The 22220-nt window shown below is 67.0% G+C and overlaps 1 protein-coding gene across 2 annotated transcripts in view; it reads right to left on the reverse strand.

The window, feature by feature from the left end:
• The window catches only part of RXRA (retinoid X receptor alpha), a 95928-nt gene that overhangs the window by 15224 nt on the left and 58484 nt on the right, over positions 1-22220 (reverse strand). The window contains exons 2-4 of one of the 2 annotated variants that reach the window (XM_079926317.1): positions 10922-11187; positions 5161-5311; positions 4554-4733 (exon numbers count right to left, since the gene is read on the reverse strand). In XM_079926317.1, the coding sequence (XP_079782443.1) occupies positions 4554-4733; positions 5161-5311; positions 10922-11187 (597 nt within the window). Of the gene's footprint in view, positions 1-4553; positions 4734-5160; positions 5312-5620; positions 6687-10921; positions 11188-22220 lie in introns of those variants that run through there. The other variant, XM_079926318.1, reaches the window with a different exon arrangement.

Below are 22220 nucleotides of genomic sequence, written 5' to 3' on the forward strand. Positions count from 1 at the left end.
GCGCCGGGAAGCCTCGGGTGGGAGGCATCGGCCAAGACAGGGCCTCGTTATCCTCCCAGCCCCGAGCCACGGGCAGAGGGGCCGGCACGGGGAGGGGACGCTGCCGGGAGGGCAGAGGAGGCCGGGCCCCCACGCCGGGATCCCCAGGAAAGCCCCCGGGGCCGACCCACCCCCAGCAGCCGAGCACGCGCCTGGGAGGGGCACTCAACGCCCAGCATAAGCGGGGTCGCTGGCGTCAGGAGACAGCTGGTGCCGGACGTCCTGGGGAGCAGCAGCCCACAGCCAGGGTGGGACCCCCGCCCCCTGACCTGCACAGTGCCCACTGCCGCCCTCCGGCTCCAGGAAGCCGCGAGGTGGGAGGGGTGTCTGGGCGGGGTGGGGGTGGGGGGACCACAGGCCTGCCGCCTCCTTTGCTTTGGCACCGCCGGCGGCTGGGCCCTTCCTCCATCCCCTGTATGGCCCCCGGGGCAGGCAGGGCTGGACTTCTCCAAGGGCTCTGGCCCGGCTGCCTCTTCTCAAGGCCGGCGGGGCATGTCCCTGTCAGAGGTCACAGGGCGAGTTATGTCCCTCGAGCTCGGAGGACACATCCCTCCTTCCCTCAGGGGGCTCAACCCAGGACAAGACGCCTGCACACAAGAATGATCACGTGCAACATACACGGGCACGCACACGGGTTCACACGCTTGCACACACGCTGCGGCCCCCACTCTCTGACCCCACCACCCGCCAGGCGCGGGGCTGGCGCCCGCCACGTTCCCCCCAACAGGCCCTTCGGGGAGCCTGCCGACACCCCCATGCACCCCGTGGAAACTGAGGCTCGGAGAGGCAAGGCCACGCGCCCCACCCGCACAGGGAGGCGGGGGAACCAGCGGGGGCCTCTCCGCAGCCGCTGCGGGGCCATGCCCGCCGGCGCACACGCGTCAGGCACTGCCGTTTCCACACCCCAGTCCCTCGGAGGCAGGGGATGGGGCGCAGGAAGGAAACAGGGAGAGGCCTTCCTCAGAGAGGAAGAAGGAAGCAGAGGCGGGGCAGCGGGTGCCCCTCCAGCCTGCTGCTGTCAGGTCTCCCCCCTTCAGACGGGAGCACAGGCAGGCCCCCGAGCCCTGCAGCTGCACGCTCAGCAGACAGGCCCGGGCTCAGTCTGGGGAGGGCTGGCCCGCGGGGCAACTCCCACCTGGGCCCCACCAACCCCGGAATGCTGCGGAATGAGCCCCCAGGGGCTGCGTGTGTGCGCACGCCCCTGCCGTTGCCCGACACGAGACGCCGTGGGCCTGCCGCGTCCCTCCTTACCAGCGCGGGGCAGGGTGCCCGTCGGCCCTCCCTGCGGTCGGCCGGTCCAGGGGCCAGCCCCAAGCCTGTGCCCCACCTGCCCCGGGGGTGTGATCACAGCCTCTCCCAGGGGTCGTGCGGCACCGAGGCCAGTCAGCATGGCCGCCCGTGTGGGGCTGGCACCCAGGAGGGCTCAGGCCGGCCCGGTCAGCATGGCCGCCCGTGTGGGGCTGGCACCCAGGAGGGCTCAGGCCGGCCCGGTCAGCATGGCCGCCCGCGTGGGGCTGGCGCCTAGGAGGGCTCAGGCCGGCCCTGGGGGCGGACAAGCCACATCCTGTGTGCTCCCGGCCAAGGCTGGGGTGTCACTCCAGGCCCCCGTCCCCCTGGGCCCCACTGGGCCCCAACTCATGCTGCCACCAGCCCTGCCACTGCCAGGGAGCCCTCCTGGCGGGGGTCGCCGAGGACAGCAGAGAGGAAGGAGGCTGCCTCAGGACCGAGCCCCCTGCAGGGCCGGCACTGAGGCTGCGCCGGGGCCACCGGTCACTCCTCCCGAGAGCGAGGCAGTGGGCCGGGCCCCGCAGGCGACGGGAAGCACGACGGGCGCTGCCACCCACGCCAGGACAGAGCCTCCTCCCGTGGCCCCAGGGCTCGCGGGCCGCGCGGCGGCGGTGAGGAGAGTTTTACGTTGTATTGGGAGCAGGAGAGGGCGGTGTAGGAGGGTCCTGGCCGCCTGCTTGTGACTTATAAATCCAGCAGGAGGCAAGGGGGTGCGGGGGGTCCTGATGGGATCCGGTATTTATCTAATGGCCCATAAATCAGGTCTGCCTCAGGATCTCGCCCAACGCTCCATATTTATGCACCAGACGAGAGACGGGAGCAGCCCGGCCCTGCCAGTGTGGCCCTGAGACCTCCGCGAGCGCCCCTCCCCCCTGCACCCCATTTCTCCACCCGGGAGGTGTGGGAACAGCGTCACAGCACCACGGCTGGGAGTGTGTGCGACAAGGACAGGGCCCCCAAAGAGGCTCCGCACACGGCAGGCGCTCCTACACCCCCCGTGAGCACAGGGGAGGGGTCGGACCCGGTGCCTCCCCAGCCCCGAGCCTGCAGCTCCACTGGGACAGGAGAGGGGCGTCATCCACTCTCCCCCAGGCCTTGGGGGAGCAGGCAGCTGGGGTCTGCCCAGGGCTCATAGGTGGACAGGCTGAGGGGGCCTGAGGAGGGGGTCAGCGTTTCCGGGAAAGCCCTGGGGACCCGTGGACGGTCACCCCCTGGGGCCCCACAGTGCCACATCCACTGAGTTTCTCGCCCTCGGCGTGCGCTGACCCCGGCAGCTGGGCACGGGGTCTGCCAAACACTCTTCCACTCTTCTGGTGTCAGCTGGACATCTGCCCACCCAAGCCTTGCCTGATGTCCACGGCTGGGCCAGGGGCCCACTCTGGGCTCCCACAGTGCCCTGGGCTTCCCCCAAGGCAGCACTGATCACACCTGGGGGGCCCTGCCTGGCTGTCCGACGGTCACTGTGAACGGGCGGATGCCCATGGCTCGCTGCTGTGTGCCCAGCGCCCGGCGTGGTACCAGGCGCCAGGGGTGGCCAGCTCACTCTACACCGTGGTGCCCACAGGGAGCCCCGAGCCGCAGCTGCATGTCAGGGCCCCACCTCCCCTCAGCACACTGGCACCTCCCCTCTGGCCAGGCTCCACATCTGGATGCAGACTGATCCGCTGCCCACCACACGCTTGCCCCCTGCCCAAGTTTCCATCCTTCAGGAACCACGCTGCACTCACCACCTCCAGGAAGTCTACCCTGACTACAAAGGGTGGCCAGAGGAACCGGGGCTGGGCACAGGCCTCCCCCAGCCAGGCACATGCTTCCTCTGCCCTCCTGATGGTCTAAAGGAATAGATCTGCACTGGAAGCCAGAAGCCCAGGCTCCAGCCCGACATGTGACCTTGGACAAGCCCTGGACTCTCTGGGCCTCAGCTTCTCCACCCACACGAAGAAGGGTGGGCCAAGGTCTCCACGGAACACGTACCCTGATCAGGAAGGCCCGGAGCCCAGGCCGGCCCCTCGCTCACGCTGAAGCCCAGGAGGCACCCCGCCCCTCACCAGCGGCTACCACCGAGCCCCATCACATCACTGCACTGCACAGGCAGCCTCGCGGCCTCAAGGAGCAAATCCCGCAGGACCACACGGCCCAGCTGAGGTTTCGGTTTCTCAGCAAGAACAAGCGGGGCTGAAGAGAGAAACAAGTGAAAGGAGATGAAAACTGCAGTCCCCACGAGAGAACAGTCCTCGGTGGTGAGACGCCAGCCCGAGACCCCGACAGAAGCCGGTGGGAAGGAGGCAAGCCACGCGTGGACCATGGGAACAGCCGCGGCGGAGAAGGGATCCCAGACAGCACCTCCTAAACCCGCGAGGCCCCAGGCACGAGACACTCAAGCAGAGACGCAGACCAAACTGAGAGACGCCACCCAGAATGCAGGAGCCGCCGAACCTGCGCTGGGGAAACCGAGGCCCACGACGGCCAAGGGCTAGGCGGAGCCACCCCGGGCTCGGGCCCAGGTCTGGCTGGACAGCTTGACAAGCTCAGCGACCTCAGGGGAGCGGCCTTCCGCGCTACACGCCCCCACCCCCCCCAATAAACGTCACAACCCAAGGCCGAGAGACCCGCAGCCCGAGTCCCTCTGCTGGGAGGACCTGGGGTCGCCAGGCACCCCGGCCAGATCTGCAGGAGGAAGCACAGTCCAGGCCCAGCTGGCGTCCAGCAGGCTTGGGAACGTCCCGATGGTCTCTGGAGTTCCCTGCCCCACCCCGGGCCCGGGTCTCCTCGACCGGCCCCTACTGAGCAGCGGGAACGAGGCTCCAGGACCCGCACGCACGCCTTCCCGGGCTCGCTCATTCAGCGCCCGCATCTCCCACCCCCAGCCTTGGCTCCCGCTGCTTCTGCCTCTGCCTCTCCCAGAGCCCAGGCACTCGGCCGGGCCCACTATGACCTTGAAGAGGCTCTGATCAATGTCTGTCCCCAGCGGGGCTGGGAGCCGCCAGCAGGCAGGACCGAGAGTGTCTCTTCCGTAATCCCAGAGCCTAGCACACAGCAGGTACTCAGGAAAGAGCCGGTAAGTGAGCTCACAGCCCCCGGAGATGTGCCGCCAACAGAACAGCAGCCGCCGCCTCTGGAGGGAGTGAGCACCCCGTCATCAGAGGTATGCAAAGGAGGGCCGCGCAACCGCCAAGTCCAGAGCCACACCCTGTGCTCCGAGAGGGGAGCGGGCCAGCACCACCTACCTTCGCGTTTCATGCCCATGGCCAGGCACTTCTGGTAGCGGCAGTACTGGCAGCGGTTCCGCTGCCGCTTGTCAATCAGGCAGTCTTTGTTGTCCCGGCAGGTGTAGGTCAGGTCCTTGCGCACCGTCCGCTTGAAGAAGCCCTTGCAGCCCTCGCAGCTGTACACCCCATAGTGCTTGCCTGCAGGTGGGGCGGCCGTGAGCAGCCTGCGGCCAACTGGCAGAAGGGGCTCGTCCCACTGGGGTAAGGGAGCCAGCCTGGGAGCGCAGCAGGGCTGCATCCCGGCCCCGCCCAAGACCCGGACCCCGGGGTCCTCGCCGTCTCCGCGTCTGAGATGGCGGCCCGAGGAGGTCGGCCGTCCTGCCCCCGGGGCTCCGGGCTCGGGAGTGGGACGCGAAGGGCCCTTCACCCCGGGCACAGCCCTGCTGCCCCCACGCCATCGTCACCACCACAGCTGCCTCGTCTCTGGAAGCCTCAAAGCCACGCTGCCGCTTACCACCTCCCGGACGTGGACACACTAGAAGGTCCCGGGTGCGCGGCTCGGAGCTCCGAGCAGCCCCCTGTTGGCCGGGGGCCCTGCCGTCCCCACTGTGCCCTCGCGGCCTACCTGAGGAGCGGTCCCCGCAGATAGCACAGATGTGCTTGGTGAAGGACGCCATGTTCCCCGAGGGGTGGGCCGGGACTTTGAGGACGCCGTTGAGGCCCAGCGGGGGCTTGATGTCCTCGCTGCTGCTCACGGGGTTCATGGGCGAGTTGAGCTGAGGGGGGGAAGCCGGGGTCAGCCCTGGCAGGCTGCTGCGAGGCACCTGCTGCTGGGCCAGGAAGGCGCTGCCACACACCCCCTTTACTGAGAGAGAAACTGAGGCTCAGAGAGGGGCCCTGCCCACCCCAAGCCACGCAGAGCGGCAGGGCCCAGCCCCGCTGAGCGCAGGCAGGATGCCGGGCACCACTTCCTCAGCCAGGCCGGAGGAGCCCGTCCTGCCCTCAGGGCCCGACCCTCCCGCAGGACCCCAGGCTCGAAGGAGGACCCGCAAGGCCCCTGCTCACACCCTCTGCCCCTCGCCCACCTAAATAAGAACCGCCTGCCATTCCTGGGCGCTCCCCCGACAGGACAGCGAGAGCGCTGGGATCCTCCGGTGAGGCAGGCGCTTTGGGGACTCCCAACCCATAGATGGGCACTGAAGCCTGGTCCCAGCAAGGAGGGAGGAGATCCAGGGTCCACCAGCAGGCCACTCTGCCCCGGCCTCGGCAGGCAGGGTAGGGGTCTTGGATCGTGTGACCCAAGGAGAGAGGGAGGAGACAACATCCCTTACACACACACACACACCCCCCTCCATCCCTCCCGCCATCCTGACACTGCTCCAGGAAGAAGGGTGGGAAACTCACCAGTCACCCTGGCAACAGCTGCTGCGGCTGCAATGACACAGCAGTTTTGGTTCCGCTGCGCCCACCCCAGCTCTCCCATCAGCGCCAAGGGCCCCGAGGTGCTTCCCGCCGCATCCTGCGCGCCAGCCGGTCCCCACAGGCGCCAGGACGCCAGCTGGGCGGCCCCCCAGCACCCCGACTTCTGCAAACCCCTGACAAAGGCGGAAGTCAGGTCCTACGATGTCTCTGGGTGGACTGCAGCTGCCACGCTGCCCCCCGGTCGCCCCAAGCTGGGCCCCTCCTGCACAAGGGAACCTCACCCCCTTCCTTCCCTGCGGCCCCAGCCCCCTACTCCCATCCCCCTTTCTCACGGGATGGGAAGAGCCGGGTGCTCAAAGCACAAACCATCCCAAAGGCTGTTTCACACCAGCCCCAGCGCCTGCAGGGATTCTTCCAGCCCTGGACAGGTCTGATTCTTCTGCTCAGGTGGGCTGTGGTTCTATCAGGTCACTTAACCCCACGGGACTCGCGGGGGGCTGCAAGGAGGCCGGGAGGCCAGCCCCGGCCACCTGGGGCTGTCAAGATGCAGGAGGTGGGGCGAGAGGGCGTCCAGAGGACCCCACTGCACCCAAAGAACACGTACCCCACACCTCCAACCACCCCCGCAGGACCTGCAGGCTTCAGGAGCACCTCCCAGATGAGCCTCAACTAAGCAGGGGCGCCGACTGTTTGCTAAGGGCCACCGTGCACGGCATCTGTCACGTGGAAAGCCCCTAGCGAGCAGGGAGAGCTGCCCTCCCCTTTCCAGAGTGGACACGGAGGTTCAGGGAGGTCAGGGGACCAGCAGAGAGCCCACGGGTGCTAAGTGGCCGAGCAGGTGTGAGCTCAGGCCCCTGGGAGCCACAAGCGCTGAGGGACTCCCCGCACACGGCAGAAGGGACAACCAGGGCCCCAGGGAACGGGCCGGCCCAGAGCCGCTCGGTGATCCCATCCACCAGACCATCCGCTGAGCAACCAGCCAGGCGCCCGAGGCCCCGAGGAACGCGCCCTGCCCAGCCTGCAGAGCTCGCCCACGGCCGTAGGCGGGACGGCCACAGCTTATCGCGGGATTCTGCCTCCTCTATTCCCTGTGTGACTGCAGGGAAATCATCTAATCGCTCTGGGCCTGACGCTCCTCGCGTAAAAACTGGAGAAAACTGAGTGCCTCCATCCCAGGGCTGCCGCTGGGATGACGGAGCTATTCGCGGGCAGCGCCAGCAGCAGAGCTCCTGAAGCCGGCCTGGGGCGCAGCAGCCTCGGCATTAGCACTTGGGCTTCCGGGGGCCGCCGCTAGGCCAGCTGGGCCGCGGACAATGGAAGGCGGCGTCCCAGGCAGAGGGCCCCCCCCCACCCCCGGAGCAGACGTCTGGAGGTGGGGAAACCAAAGGACTGTTGGGAAAAGGGCAGGAAATCCGTGCGGCCAGGAGTGGAGGGTCAGCTGCAGGGGCCGGCGGCAGGCCTTGAGGGGCCACTGGGCGCGTGGGAGCAGCGGGCGCAGGCTGGAGGCTGGCCCGAGGCCTCTCTCGGGCTGCGGGAGCCCGGCCGCGACTCCACGCGGCTCTGGATCCGCTAGGCGGCACTGAGGAGAGGAGCTCGGGCGTGTCCTCTTTCTGTGGTTGCTCAAACCATGCCGGGTGGGTAGGGGCCACCTGTCCTCTCTCCCAGGCCCCCACGTGCAGGCCCTCGGGACCGGCGCCTCCCCTAAGGAAACAGGCAGGCCGCAGCACCAGGGAAGCAGCTGCAGGCAGGATGGATGGAGCCATCAGTCAGGGTCAGTGTCGCGGCCAAGCTGGCTCCCAGGCCACACGCTGAGGGCATCCCTGCCCTCCCGGGCTCAGGCTTCCTTCCCGTGGGCACAGCTGTCAGCCCAGAGGCTCTGGGGAGCCCTAGGAGACCCTGCACGTGTGTGAAGATGTCGGCTGGCTGAAGCCCCCTCCTCACCCCGGGCCTGGGGCCTCCACTTCCCTTCTCTGCCTCAACTGGTGGGTCCTGGCACGGCCGCCATGGCAAGGCTTAGGGGGACAGGGGTCGCCCTTCTCCCTCCCTAGCCCCAAGCTGGTGGGCCTTGGACTGGTTCACAGCCCCCAGGACAGAGCGCGGGGTGCCTTGTTCTGCCAGACACGCACACCCACCCACCGTGGGCTCAAAGCGCCCCCCGCACCTATGGGGGACAGCTCCCCTCCTGCACTCCGTCCCGTGTCCTAGGAGACCCGGGGCACCAACAGCCCCTTCTGGAGGCCAAAGACTCCCTGGCGTGCCCAGGATGGGGGTCCCATCCCATTTCCCCTTTCATATCCTTGGCAGGTATCTCAGTTCCCGCGGAGCCTACAGGACTTCCTGAAATAACCACCCGGCTCCATCAGGGCCCCCCAGGCCTCCTCGCCGCCCCTCTCTTCCACGCCCACCGTGCCCTTCCTTCCCGGCCCATCACCCACGGTCAGGACGGGGTGGCAGGCCCTTGGCCCCGCTGGCCTCCGTCTGCCCATCAAGGCAGGTGGTGAACACCATGAAGCGCACGTGGCCTGCCGGACGCCCCATCACAGAGGCCTCCCAGCCGCGGTGCCCACGGCGAGGACAGGCAGGGGCCACGCAGGCCTTGCTCCAGGGAGGCTCGCCAGGCTGGTGAGGCCAGGGGACTGAGGCGCCCACACGTGCCAGGCCCTGTGGGCGGGCTCCGGGATGTGGTGGGGAATGCTCCCTGGGCTGATGGAGCCCCCGAACCCGGGGAGAGAGGCGGGGCAACTCGCCAACGGCACCTGAGGTCCAGCCTGGCCCTGCCCAGACCCACCCCCGCGCCGTTTCCATCTCCCTGCAGGGTGGGGTCGAGGAGGAGGCCCTCCCTGACAGCAGAAGTCAGAAAGCCTCACTGGTTCCAGCCCTGTGACTTTGCGGTTGTGGTTTTGAGGCAGGGTGTGGGGGCATGTCCCCCTCGAGCTCCACCCACACTTCCATGAATCTGGGGAACCCCAGGTTTCCAAGACAAACTGCTGAAGCCTAGAAGCTGAACTCAGGGCCCAGGGAAGGAGTTACGGGGGCAGGGGTGGAGGCAGGGGTCGGGGGGACTGAGGCCGCGCACGGGGCTCAGACCACGGCTAAACCAAGTGCGGCCTGATCGACCTACGGAGGAACAGGCGGACGGCTGACCAGAAGGGCAGCCGCGAACGTCTGGGACACACGGGGTTTGTTCCCCACCCTCACCCCCTCCTAAGCTCCACTCCTGCCTTCATCCCCTCATCAGCCTCACGGGACCTGCGGCCCCTCGCTCACAAGCAACCTGCGTTCAACAAGCACCCACCGTGTGCCAGGCACCTGGCTGTGTGCAGAGAACAACAGAGAACAGGGTGGACGTGGCCCCAAACCGCCACTCGCCAGCACCGCCCACCCTTGCCCCCAGACAGGCTACCAGTGCCCGGGGGCACCAGGCTCCCTCAAGGTCTGGGGGGCATCACTGCCACCCTCGGGCCCTGCCCCCGCACAGCCCTTGCTCCAGACTCCACACCCAGGCTCCCGCCGAACGCGTGCCCGCGGGGCGTGCAGGGCAGACACCGGGCCCGGGGGCCAGCAAGGAGACTCACGGGGCCCTCCCTGGGAGCCAGCAGGTGCCGCCTCTGTCCTGGTTCCCAGGGGACAGGGTGCAGGCCCAGCCCTCGTGTGCCCTCCCGTCGAGCAGCATCGTCAGGCTGTGGCGGCCATACGCTCACAAGGGCACGGCCGGGCCCAGGAAGGCAGCCAAGACCCCCGTGCCAACACCTCCGGCCTTCTGCCTGCTTCTGGTGACAGGTGACATGAGGGGCCACCTGAGGCCCGAGCTCCTCTGCACCCGTCCTCCAGGCACAAAGGGGCTGATGAGGTGGCCCTGGAAGAGCCAGCCAGGTGCTCCACGACCAGCTCTGGACAGGCCCAGCCGATGGAGCGGGGGAGGGCTGTCCTGCAGGCGGCGTGGCTCCGTGGGCAGCAGGGAGCCCACGGGACACGCGGACACGACTAGCTGTGCAGCTCTGGGCCGTGGAGCCTGCGCCCGAGTCCCTCTCTGGCCGCTGTCCTGCAGCCCCGTGGAAACAGCTCCCAGAGCCTCCCCCACGGAGCCCTCCTCTAAGGGGGCCCCCCTCTACGGGGATGAAAGCTGGACCCAGACTTGAACGACGCTCAGAGCAAAGGGGGCCCGCCAATGTCCAAAAGGACAGTTTGAGCCCCAGAAAGAGGGAAGACCCCTGGGATTCAGCAGATCTCCCAGGCATCCAGTGAGAAATCCACCAGGAAACCCCCAGAGCCGGGAGAGGAGATGCCTAGCAGGGGTCCTGGGCACTCAGGACAGCTCTGCAGGGGTTCAGACGAGGAGCGCCCAGGGGAGGGTGGACCAGGCCTCGGGGGTCCCCACGGCAAGAACTGGCTGAGTCAGGCCCACCACGTGCCAGCAGCTTCCTGATCTGGACCCAACCCCGAAAGCCAGGCTGTTCAGAGGAGCATCTGGGCAAACACGAACACAGAGACCACCAAGCCCAGCAGATGAGCCTCAGGCCTGGCACCCCCGAGGAGGCAGCGTCTGCCCGAGGCTGGGGGTCGGGGCAGGGAGCACCGAGACACCCCGTGTGGGGAAGGGTCCGGGCCTGGGCACAAGAAGGGCAGGACAGGGGATGACGGGGCTCCAGGTAGGCGGCTTCAGCCTGAGGACCTAGGAGTCCCCACCCTACAGAGCTCTGAGTCCTAGAGGCAGGTCCCCCCCGCACTGGAGGGGGCCTCGCTGGGACAGAGGGCTGGCGAGGAAGCTTGGTCACTGACCCCCGAGGGCCACGGGCACAGGAGTCGGCCAGACCTGAGCTCAAACCCAGGCGAAAGCTGCCTCTCTGACACTGTTGCCAGAGAGGAAAGGGAGACGTGACAGCACCTGCCCCCCAGGGTCCACAGGCCTATGCGGGTAAAGCCAGGCCCCGCCCCTCTGGTCCAGGCCCCGCCCCCGCACTTACCTGGGGGCTGCCGGTGCCGAAGCCCAGGGTGGGTGTGGTGGGCACGGACATGGAGTGGGGGCCCATGGGGGAGCTGATGACCGAGAAGGGCGGGCCCATGCCGTTGATGGGGGAGCTCAGGGTGCTGATGGGCGAGTGCAGCTGTCCCGGGGAGCCGAGCGAGGAGCCGATGCCGGGCCCCAGGGAGGGGTGCAGCGAGGGGGCGGCCATGGAGCCGCGCCCCGTGGGGGAGTTGAGGGAAGAGGAGTTCACCTGCGTGGAGAAGTCTGTAAGACAAGAAGCCACAGGAGGCCAGTCAGGAATCCACACCTGAGGGATACAGCCTGGCCCGCTACCCCTCAGGCCACAGCTACCACACCAGGCCGCGGAAGGGCAAGGGACCCCCCCTGCAATCCTACGGCTCCCCAGCAACACGAGGCCAGTCCAGCCACGCCCAGAGCTCCCCCCCAAGGCACCAGCCCCACCTGGCCCAACTTTAAGGCTCAGGCTGGGCCCCAGGCAGATGCAGGAGAAGCAGGCTGACAGCTGCTCTCAGATGCCTGTCTGGGCAGGGAGGCCAGATGGCTGCCCCTGGAACCCTCAGCACCCCAGGCCTGTCCACCTGGAACGCCTGGTGGCCGGGAGTTGCCAGCCCCTCTGCCCATCTACGCAGGGGGTCAAGGTGAAAGTCTGGGGATGATAAAAATAACGAAGGCTGACATTTTCAGAACACCCACTGTGTAGCAAAAACAGTGCATGTCCTCAGCAGGGATGAACGCACGGAGTTAGGAGGTACACGGCGGTCCTATTATCCCATTTTACAGATGGGGAATTGAGGCCCTGTGTTCTTACCGCTGCCCACGGCAGGGCAGGCCCAGCACACAGCCTGGGCCTGCTCAGGTACACCAGCGGCGGTGGCCAAGACAACAGGCCCCCAGGCCCCTCTACCTCATGGGGCCCCGAAGAATACAGCTTCCTGTGTGCCCAGGCCTGGTGGCGTGCAGCCTGAGGCAGGGGAGCTTCCAGGCAGGCCTGGTGGAGGGGGCCCAGGTGTGCACCAGGCCTGCAGACGGGCAACCCACAGAGGCTGCGGCAGTGAGAGGCCGGGACCTCCCACACACCAGCCTTTCATGCCAGGGATTTCAAAGCCCCACCAGGCACTAATTGGGCCTCCCCTTCCTACCCTGAGGGCTCAACGAGAAGCTTCCCCAGGAAGGAGGCTCTCCGGGTGAATCCACTGCCCTGGGCCTGAGCAGACCGTGGGGAACTCAGAGAGGCCCAAACAAGGCAGCATGAGTCAGGGCTGCAGGCCACAGCTAGTCCAGTCCGGCCTCTGGCAGGGTGTCCTGAGCAAGCCACGCCCCCTCGGTGGGCCTCAGCCTTCCCATCTGCAAAATGGTCTCTCGGGCCCTTCCTGCCAGGCCTGCAGTGATCACACATGCTTCTGGGAAGTCGAGCGGGCCACGGGTGTGATCGGGCGGCCCCCGTCCACGTGCCCCCAAGTCGGGGGACGTGCCCTGCTTGCACCAGCAATAGCCGCAGGAGAACTTCGCCTGCCTGAACCTCGGAGCGGCCGTGCCCCGAGCGGTCCCTGAGCGCCAGGCTTGGGGCAGGAAGAAGCCTTGTTTGTTTGTGCATCGCCCCCGAGTCCTCTCACCCACTTTGGTCACCGGTGCAAACTGAGTCTCGGGGACAGGCTGCAGGACACCGCTACCAACAGTCAGGGCCGGGCAGAGCCGACCCTGGCCAGAGCTGAGCTTCCTCCAGGGCCTTGTGAACTTGTCCATGGAGGTGCTGGGCGGTGGCCAGCCCGTGGGGTGGGGTGGTCCCCGCAGGAACATGGGAGGCTCTGCCAACCCTGGCGACCCCCTTCTCTGGGAGCACTTATCCATTTCCATTCTGTAACCCCCAGCCTGCTGGGCACCTCCTCCCTTGCCTGCCCTCTGAGGGAGGAGGGGCACGGGAAGGGGGCCTGGAATTCCCAGCAAGGGAGTGGGGGGCCTGCCTGCCACTGCACCAGCAAAAGAGCCTCATCTGATCCGTCTGAAACCGTTGCCATTCACAGAACTGGGAATAAACCATGTCACTGAACTTGAAAATAAGAGCTTAAAATTCCAGAACCAGGTGGCGGCACCTATTGGCAGAGATGGGTACTGCAAGCCAGCCCTATTAGTCATTAAGTTCCCTGCACCCCCACAAGGTCTGGCTACACATCCTTGACCTCACTGAACGCTTGCAACCCTGTCCACCCACCTGTGACAGACAAGGAAACGGGCACAGGGAAGGTGCAAAAGTTACCCAGGCACACGCCCCAAAGCCCGCAGCTGCCCCTACGCCGAGCAGCCATGGTTCTTTCTACCAGGCCCCTGGGACAACTGGAACGCCCATTTCACCTGGCCCTGACCACCCCTGCATGAGGAACCCGGAGCCAGCTGGTCCCTGTCCAAGCCCACCCTGCAGGATGCAGGCTAGCGCCGGCCCCTCCCCTTTACTCAGTCCCGAGAAGCACGCCTCCGACGTCAGGCGGGGAGGGCAAGGGAAGCAAGATGGGCATTACAACATCTGTTTTGCAGACACCTCCACCAGAGAGCACGGGGGGCAACTGCTGGGGCTCTCGATCAGACAGGGGTCCCAACCCCAGCAGCGCGTCCAGAAGCCTGAGGGCCTGGCCACCCTAGGGGAGCAGCCCACTCTTCTCCCCAGCCTCTGGGAACGAGATGGGGGTCTGGGGCCAAGAGGGAGACAGCACTCCGGGATTCTCACAGCTTCCTCACCTCCACCCGCTGCCCGGAAATCTTGGGGGAACTGGGGGGCTCTGAATGGGAGAAGAGGACGGGGTGCGGGACTTCTCGGGGGCTGCTCTCCTTAAGGGGCAGAGTGCAGCCGGGAGCGCCATGGGGCCCAGAGCCTGTCGGGGCCTCTGCTGCGGGCCGGCCACACCTGCGGGGTGTGGGGAGCCGGGCTTCCCGTTCACACAGCTGCAGAAGAGGCTCCCCAGGTCCACGCTGGGCCTACGCGGCCTGAGCTGTTTGCTTATTTGTTTGTTTGTTGCTCCCTGGCAGGAAGGGGTGGGAGAGGCAAGAGAAAGCTTTGGCCGGAAGGAAGGAGGGAGGGAAGTGGCTCCTTAGACCGACAGCTACCAGGCTGCACCCCAAAGCTTCTGCAGCCCCTCGAGTCTGGGAACCGTGAGGAGAGCAACACCGAGATGGAGGGAAACTGGGCAAGACAGGAGGGGCCGGGTACAGGGGGGCGAGGGGCCTCCGGTAAAAAGGGGGGGCCAGGGGAAGGGGCACCAGCCTCCAGCCTCTGCGTGTGGCCCGTCTCCCAAATGCAAAGGTCGGGGCCCGGTTCCTGAGCCCAGCCCCCATCCTCTGAGCCCCAGGGTCACGTGTACAGCAACTGCTCCAAACCAGGGACTGTGAGCCCCTGGGAGGGGCCAGCCCGGCCAAGATCCACCTCAACGACCCCCACTCTGGGCCCTTCCTGTTGACACAGAACCTCCACAGCAGACACCTTCCCGGAGCCTGGGTGACAACGGGCAGGGGGTATTTTCTGGAGTCCTCTGGAGTCTGGCCAGGAAGGGAACGTTAGGAGGAAAAGGGAAAAGTGCCTAAACACCCCCTGCTCGCAGAGAGGCCCCGCCCTGCCCTCCACGTGCACGCAGGCTCTGCCTTTTCCGGGCCACTATCTGTCCCCACCCACTGATAAACAGGAGATGCGATAAGGCGCTATTCTTGAAGCCATACTTTGGACTCGCAGGGGACTTGTCACCAGCGGTCACCACACGCTTATCTGATCCTGGGCTGCGGGACACCAGGCTCAGGCCCAGACCCCACCCTGGGAGCTGCTGACACCCAGCTCTCCCCACCCAAGGGGGCACACGGGGCCTCGGAGGGAGGGGCAAAACCCAACTGCCGACTCCTCCCCCCCCCCCACCGCCGCCCAAGAACCCGGGCGTCGCCAGGCCTGAACCCAGCACCTCACACCGCTTTACACCCTCCATGCCCCTGGGGACCAGCAGTAATCCGTGAGACTCAGGACTCCAGGGAAGGAGACCATGGCCCGGGAGCTCACAGGGACCTCCAACAAGAGACAGGCCCCCGTCCAGGCAGGAGGACATCCCAGCAGCCCCAACACAGGCAAAGGGACTTCAAAGAGCTGCCAGATTCAGTTCAGGAAGGCTTGCGTGGAAGAGGTGATGGACAGATCTCTCCCTTGGCACAAAAAGCGTTTCAGGCCATAAAACTGACTCTAAAATGCAAATACCTGGAGTCCAGATAGGGAAGCCATGGAGCAGAGATGGAATGCCCTGGAATGCTCGGCGCCCAGAGCAGGAGAGCAGTAACCCCCTGGGCCCCCAGAGTACGTGGGTGTGAAAGTTACATTCAGTAAAGTTAAAATAAAGAATGTTCTCATGGTAACTGACAAGGGCACAGGCTGCTCCTCGATAGTGAGTTCCCCGTCGCAGCTGTATGCAAGCAGAAACTACAGCCACCACTCAGGAGTGGCCAACCAGGTGGGCCCTGAGGTCCCTCTGAGAGAGGGAAGGGACATTCCCCGCCCCCCACCCCCTGCCAACAGTCCTGAACTGCACGGGCTCCCTCCAGAATGCCCACCAGGACCCTCCTGCCCCCCCGCCCCACCCCGGAACCCCCAGCAGGAAGCGGGGGAACCCCCACCAACTCCTTTCTGGTCTCTGCCAGACAGCCTGGGAAGGCGGGGGAGGTGGCAGGAAATACCAACCCCGCTGAGGCTGCCCGGCTGGGGCGGGGGGGAGCCCCTGGACCTCCAGCCCCTCTTCGGGAGCCAGGGAACCCCCGACTCTCAGAAAGGGGAGCTCAGGGCTCCTCCGCGGCCCTTCTGAACCTACAGGGCCGATCAGGGCAGGGTCCGGGCGGGCCACAGACTGGGGTCGAGGGCCCAGCCAAGCAGGAAGCCCAGCGGAGGGAGGGGAGGGACAGGCAGTCCAACCGAAGGAGCACGGGAAGGAGTCCCGTGGGGCTGGAGTGAGCGGGGACTTCAGAGGGGGCCGTGCAGGACAGCACGGAGGTGGGAGAGGGGGCCAGGAGGGGAGAGGGGCACAAAGGGGTAGGGGCGCCCCGAGGGCGCCAGCACCCTACCCTGACAAGAATGAGCACAAATCCGCCCCCCCCCACTGCCCCGAACCAAAACCCCACCACGGGGTGCTGGAGGGCCCTCGGGAGCCTCCTGGGACGCCCGCCTCCAGACCCCACCTTCCGGAAGGACTGCTTCCCCTGCCGCCCAGGGGAGGGAGAAGTGGCAGCCCACTGGGGACTGTGGTGGGGCCGTGGCGGTCGGGGTTTGGGGGAAGCTCGGGGTGGTTGGTGCAGGGGAGGGGTGGGGCAGGAGGCGTCCACAGGCTCCACGGGCTGAGGGGCCTTCAGGAACTGCGGCGGCAGGGGGTGGGGGACAGACGTGCCCCCGACAGGGGTGTGCCGGCCCTGGTCGGGAAACGCCCACCACTCAGGTTCCCCTTCTGTAAAATGGGTACGCCGACAGCAGAGGCTGCTGCCACGACCCACAGGAGTGGGCCCCACGAGCCCTTGCGGGGTAGGGTTCCAGCGCAGGCCATGTGCCTGCAGAGGCTGGACCTACCACCTCCAACCCCAGGGGGCGTGGCCAGCTCACTGCCTCTGGCCTAGTGTCAGTTTACAGCTCAGGTGGCCTAGCCTGAAATTTCAGCTCCTCTGGGGTCACCCTGCCCTTTCCCCAACGAATGCCCCCAGCCCCAAATCTCAGCCCCCGCTGAGGAGGACACAGGTCAGCTCAGCCCTTACACACGATCAGGAGAAACTCCCGCCTGCCTCCGGCTCTCCCCAAGAGCCTGGGACCTCAGAACAGGGTCAGATAGGGAGCCCACCGGGCAGGCAGCCTCAGGGGCCCCTACAGAGAGGCCCCCAACGGGCCAGGAGGGACCAGGCCCAGCAATCCGTCAGCCTGCAGGGACCATTACTCAGGTCCCAGCTCCACACCAGAGTGGCGCAGACCTGCCCAGACCCCAGGGGAGAGAGGAGGAGGGGCAGGGCGAACCAAGGCAGGCACCTCCTTCACCCCGCCCCCCACCGCTCACAGACGCCCACTGGTCACCCGACAGGGGCTCCACCCCCTCCCCAGGCCGCATGGACGGCAGCAGCTGGCCTCTCCCAAGTACTGCTTCCTGGCACCGCCCTACCCAGCCCTCCGTGACACAGGCGGGGATGCCGGAGGGGAAGGGGGCAGGAGGGGGCAGGCCGAGTGGACGCCGAGGAACGGGCAGGACACTGCTGGGTGAGGGACAGTCACCACGTCTCCAGCAACCTCAGGGCTGCTCGGGAGCCCAGAGTGACTGGGGGCTGCAGGCCCGGTGGACAGAGGCTCCGCCACCATCATCACCACCACCTGAGGGACCCCTTGCCCTGCTCCCTGCACAGACAAAAGGCTGAAGCCCTAAGAGGCGGATGGTGACGCTGAATGGCTTTTGCCACAAGTGACAAACGGACAATGTTTCGGGCTCTGATGGCCGTCCTGAGCCGGCCAGGGCTGGTGAGGGGCGGAAGGAGGAACGGGCAGTGGCGGCAGCCGCCCTCACCCAGCACACTCGTACAGCCTGGGGGCACCGTGACCGGGCCGCTGTCAGGGAAGTGGGGAGCACAGCCGGGAGGAAAGGGGGCGTCAGGAGGGGCTCCGTGTGACCAGCCAGCCAGTGCCTGGGCCTGAAAGGTCCAGGAGAGAGCTGAGGGGTAATGGTGCCAATGCACTGGGGCGCTAGCGCCAGGGTCTTGGCAGGAGGCTGCCCCCCCCACGCCCACCCTCCAGAAGCTCACGGTCTAAGAGGGCTGCAGCCACAGCCCTCACACCAGGCCCAGCTCGACGGTCAACCAACGTGTCTCCACCACTTTCCCCCGATTCCCGCGGTGGGCGCTACCACCACCCACCGGGCCAGTGGCACTTGGGCAGATGTCCGAGGGGGGCGCTACCTGGCGGTACCCTAGGCGCTGAGCTGCACCTGGGGTAGCACTGCTCCAACCACCACGGTACAGAGGAGGGATCTGAGTCCCAGAGCTGCGTCCACTACCTAACTGTCCACAGCTTACGGAAACACACTCGGGGAGAGGGGCTTGGGGGGTGCAGGGAACACCCTGGTCGGACCCCCGGGAGGTTGGGGCCGGACTCCTCCGGCCCAGCTCCCTGGCTGCGTCACGCCCCTCTTCGCCAGGCCAAGTGGCGCACGCCCGGTGCTACAGGAAGAAGCCGCTCACAGCTTCAGGGTGACGGGGACCAGGGCCTGCTGCTGGGACACCTCCCTCCTGGCTCCATCCTGCACCCTACACGAATGCCCCGAAGGCTGGCTCGGGAAAGGTCAACACCCCACCTTCCCCGCCCCCTTCCCCATGACTGTAGGGCCTCCGGGACCTCGGGGCACGGCCGGTTTTTCAGGAGAAGCCAGGTGGCCACAGGCAGAGCCAGTCCCTGGCAGTCCTGTCCCCAGAGGCCTTGGGAAGCTTGGGGGCTGGCGGTTGTTCACGGTCAGGACTGGCAATAACAGCTGTGCCAACGTGACTCTGAGACCCAACCCAGCGCCGGGCTGCCACTCGGGTGCCGCTCCTCCAGCCAGCCAGCAGGGTGACCACCTCAGGGTGCAGGCCACAGAGCCACCACCTGGGACCCCCAAACAGGAGGCCGGTCCTTCTAGGAGAACTCCAAGGCATCTGAATTTACGGGGAGGTTCCCCCACTCTCCCCGCCCCAGAGACGGCTGCGGGACAAGCATTCACTAGCCTCCATGACTGGACCACCCACCCAACCCAGGGCCCCAGAGGTGCGAGAGGCCGGCCCAGCCGGCGCCAAGGAAGGAGTCGGGAGGACACGGTGGACAGGCAGTGCCCGGCTCAGCCCCACCCAGCAGCACTCCCTCCAGCTGGTTCCAGAAAGGAGCCCCCCCGCAGGAGGGCTGCCGGGTGGAGGCCGCACAGGGCCACCCGCCCAGAAAGATGCCAAGGGACAGAGAGAGAGTCCCCAGAGCTGTTTCCAACCCCGTGGCCGGAGGCCCTCGGCAGGCCAGCCTGCACCCCTGAGGGGCCGTCCCCTCCCCCGGGCATGGCAGGGAGACGACCCCGATCTACCGCCGGACCACTGGGCCATGCCTCCTGTTCAGTGGCCTAACACGGGCTGCCCGGGGGAGAGGCTGGGGAGGGGCAGCAGCCGACCCCCAGGCCTGCTGGAATCCCCAGGGGGGGAAGCACAGGCACAGAAAGGGGGGAGGGACAAGAGGAACGGGGCCACAGAGCCGCTGGGGAGCCAGCGGCAGGTGAGCCTGCGCGTGATGCCGCTGGCGCCGCGGCCTCTGCAAAATGGAGATCCCCAAACCCACGGCCTGCTGGCGGCCCCGCGGCTTGGGAACCCCCCCACCCCCCCGCCCTGACCCCGCAATGAAATCAGAGCCTCCAGAACACAGAGCTAGAGTCCGACAAGCCACACGGCCTGTGTGGCTGCCCCAAGCCGGCGTTGATCACGGGGCCTCCGAAAAGCCTGGGGACGTGGGCCTGGCTCCGTCCCACCTGCAGAGGAGGAAGGGGCTCAGGGACGGAAGGGCACTCCCCAAGCCGGAGCCGGAGTCAGCGGCCGGGGACCAGGACCCAGCTCTCCACCCTGATGCTCCCAACACACTTCACTCTCACGCAGAGCCCCCGCAGCCAGCCTGGGTGGCCGGCAGAGCTCCAGGCCGGACCCGGTGCTAGCAGGCACGCCCACCGTGGGGTCGAAGGGCACGGGGAGCTGGGAGCACGCTCACCTCTCCGGGGCCGGGCAGGGGCTCCCGGGTGCCGCAGCCTCCTGTCCAGGCAGCACCCCTGAACCGTCCCCAGCACCTCCAGGGCGCCGGCCCAGATGGCGGGTGGGGGGGCGCGGAGAGGGGGGGAAATTCCTGATGAAACCCCGCCTGCTCGACGGCAGCCTGGTGGTGGGGGGCCCCGAGCCCACGGGCTGGCTGAGGCAGTTTCTCTTCAACAGGAAAAGAATGACGCTTGTTTCATTTTGAGCCGTGTCGCTCTGGCTGGCTCAGGGGCCCGCGGCCGGCTCTGTCATGGAACGCCTGTGCTTTCCACCCCCACTACAGCTGTTTTTCTCTCTAACTTTCTCGCAGCCCCTGCCGGCGTCGGGAACATGTTTGCAGACACTCAGGCCCAAGTTCGCCGGCGTCCCATCCACCTGTGCTGGCGTCGGGGGGCTCCGTGCCAGGTGGCCAACCTGTCCCAGTAGTGTGGAGCGGTCAGGGAGAGATCAGGGCCTGCCTCCTCTGGGCCCGGTGTGGGCTGGCCTCTCCCGGGGCGTCCCCAATCCTCCCACTGCCCTCCGAGCATCGCCACTTCTCGGATGTGGGCGCAGATGCTTGGCACCTCCAGCGTGTGGTAGCCCAGGGCTGCACAATGGGCGGGGCCGGGCCAAGCCGGAGACCCTGGAGGGCAGAGCGCCAGCCCAGCTCCCGAGCGGCTCACGCACGGCAGGCTCTCGGAGACCCCCGCTGCCGCGTGCCGAGAGCCCGGCCCCTCAGCGTCCTGCCCTGAGCAGAGGCTGACCCACACCGCGCTGACTCAGCCAGGTCGCCAGGCTGGTGCCGTCGTGGGCGGAGGCACAGATGGCAGGGGCTCTGCAGACAGCAGACAGGACCTCACCCATGAGACAGACCGAGAACGGGACATCCGCCTGCTGGAGCAGGGCTTCCCCATCTCGGCCGCAGGAGGGGTACCTCCCACTCGGACCAGCACAGCAGCCCCAATCCCACCGCTCCTGCAGCAGGGCCTGCAGCCTAGCCGGCTCTCCCCTGCTCTGGAAAGGCCCCCTCCCTCAAAGGGCAGCCTCCGGGGGCGGGGGGGCGGGGAACAAGCCTCTGAACCCCCTTGGGCTGTGTCGCCACTGTGCAGATTCAGCTGGGGGCCCACGGGGCTGGCAGGATTGGTTCCCAAGCCGAGATGCGACTCTGCCACCCCTTGGGGACCTGCTGTGAGACAGGGTCTACCCTTCACCCCCGCCCCCAGGCCCCCAGCAAGTGCAGGGACAGGAGAGTGGGTTCGACTCTGCACCAGGAAACGGAGGCCCAGGAGGCCCTAGAACTTCCACCTCCATCCTCACAAAGCACTGAACCGCGTCCCCAGATCTCCGACCTAAGGCCTCATTCCTGACACACCTTGCCGGGGCGGAGCGGCCAGGAGGTTGAGAACCTTCTCATCCCACAACAGGCGCTTTTCAGGGGCTGCTGCGGCAGCAGACCCCGCAGACGCGAGGGTGGCCGTGTAACAGGCAGCGTCCGTGCCCCGTGACCCCCTGCCCTGAGAACCCAGATGGGCCTCAGCAAGCACCCACGGCAGCACCCAGCCCGGCCACCCAGCCCACAGGGCCTCCAGGCAGGAAGGGGATGGACAGACTGACAGGTGGAAAGTCTCTCCCTGGGCCCGGATGACCGTGACCTCCGTCCGCACAGCACCGCCCCCTGGGAGTGACCCACCAGCCCCTTCGTACAGACGAGAGCCTCAAGTGGCCAAGCTCAGATCTGGCAGTGGCCAGGACACAGCCACTGGCTCTGCGTGCCCTTCCCATGGCCGCCCCCTGCACTGGTCACTTGGCAGTATGGCCACTGTCCACTCAGTCACCACCAGAACCTTCCATGGCTCCCCACCACAGGCCCCAAACTCCAAAGCCCGCCCTCCACCTTGTTCCGGCCACCTGGGGCTGGGGCCTCTGCCCTTGCACCGCCGCCTCAGTGCCCCTTCCGGGCCCTCTCGGCTTCACCAACAACCACAAGCAACCCCCGGGGGGGCCAAGGTCAGGGTCAATGCGGGGAGGGAATCTGGGAAAGTATGTTTCCACTGCCGGCTCCTGCCCTTGGGAATATATCTGCCGACAGCTTCCAGCAACTGTGAACCACGTGCGGTTTTGAACACAGGATGGGGGCTGGGGGCCGCCCACCGCACGGCCAGCCAGGTGACCGACACGCGCTCCCAGCGGCAGGGCCGTGTTGAGGGGCCCCAGTGACCAGACCTGTGCCCAGGGGTGCTGGAGCTCGGTGAGGCCCAGCTTGGAGGGATGGGGCAACACCAAGGCCTAGGGGGACACACCAGGCAGGCAGCAGCCTCCAGCTCTCAGGGCTGCCGGAGGGAGGGGGGAGCCCCTCAGCACCTGACAAGGAGAAGCGGGGACCCAGAACCATGCCTTCCAAAGCTCCAAACCCACCCCGATTCCCCAAACCCACACGCAGTCCACAGAGCTGCCTGGGAAGCAGGGCTCAGTCCCTCCTGGGAACATACAGCCCGCTGGACACCTGGGGA

Source organism: Stenella coeruleoalba (genome assembly GCF_951394435.1).
Source record: "Stenella coeruleoalba genome assembly, chromosome: 7".
Classification (NCBI taxonomy): Eukaryota; Metazoa; Chordata; class Mammalia; order Artiodactyla; family Delphinidae; genus Stenella; species Stenella coeruleoalba.